This window comes from Corvus brachyrhynchos, unplaced genomic scaffold, assembly GCF_000691975.1.
Source record: "Corvus brachyrhynchos isolate BGI_N302 unplaced genomic scaffold, ASM69197v1 scaffold191, whole genome shotgun sequence".
Taxonomy (NCBI): Eukaryota; Metazoa; Chordata; class Aves; order Passeriformes; family Corvidae; genus Corvus; species Corvus brachyrhynchos.
Window position 1 is genome coordinate 28,682 of NW_008236487.1, and position 420 is coordinate 29,101.

At 46.4% G+C, this 420-nt stretch overlaps 1 protein-coding gene across 1 annotated transcript in view; it reads left to right on the plus strand.

The window, feature by feature from the left end:
* The window catches only part of DDX11 (DEAD/H-box helicase 11), a 17,921-nt gene that overhangs the window by 10,300 nt on the left and 7,201 nt on the right, over positions 1-420 (plus strand). The window contains exon 14 of the mRNA XM_008644021.2: positions 1-8. This exon is cut by the window's left edge and continues 46 nt beyond it. Within this exon, the coding sequence (XP_008642243.1) occupies positions 1-8 (8 nt within the window). The remainder of the gene's footprint in view (positions 9-420) is intronic.

The window sequence follows — 420 nt, forward strand, 5'->3', positions numbered from 1 at the left end:
GCAGGAAGGTACTTCCCCTGTGGTTTCATAGTCAGCAGTGCTCCCATACTGTTTCACACCTGGAGTTTGAGATGGAAGATGCAGCAGCTGGGGTGGGAGCTTGTCTTCACCCTGCTCTGCAAACAAAATGGTTCCTGTAAAAAGCACTATATGGGCAGATTAACTTTTGCTTACTCAGAAAAGAAACATAAACGTGGTTTACCACGGTATTCCAGGGGGTGCCAATTCTATGCTGCTTGGCCTCAAATCTGCCTGCCAAGTAGGCTGCGTTGCCCTGGAAGAACAGATATCAGAGACTTGTTTTGCTTTTGATTGAGTGGGTGGAGGAAGGTAATGGGAGCTAATACATTCTGATTAGGCTTCTACTGAACACCTACTAAGTAACTTTATCTGTGGCAGGGCCGCAAACCTCCCTTTTTT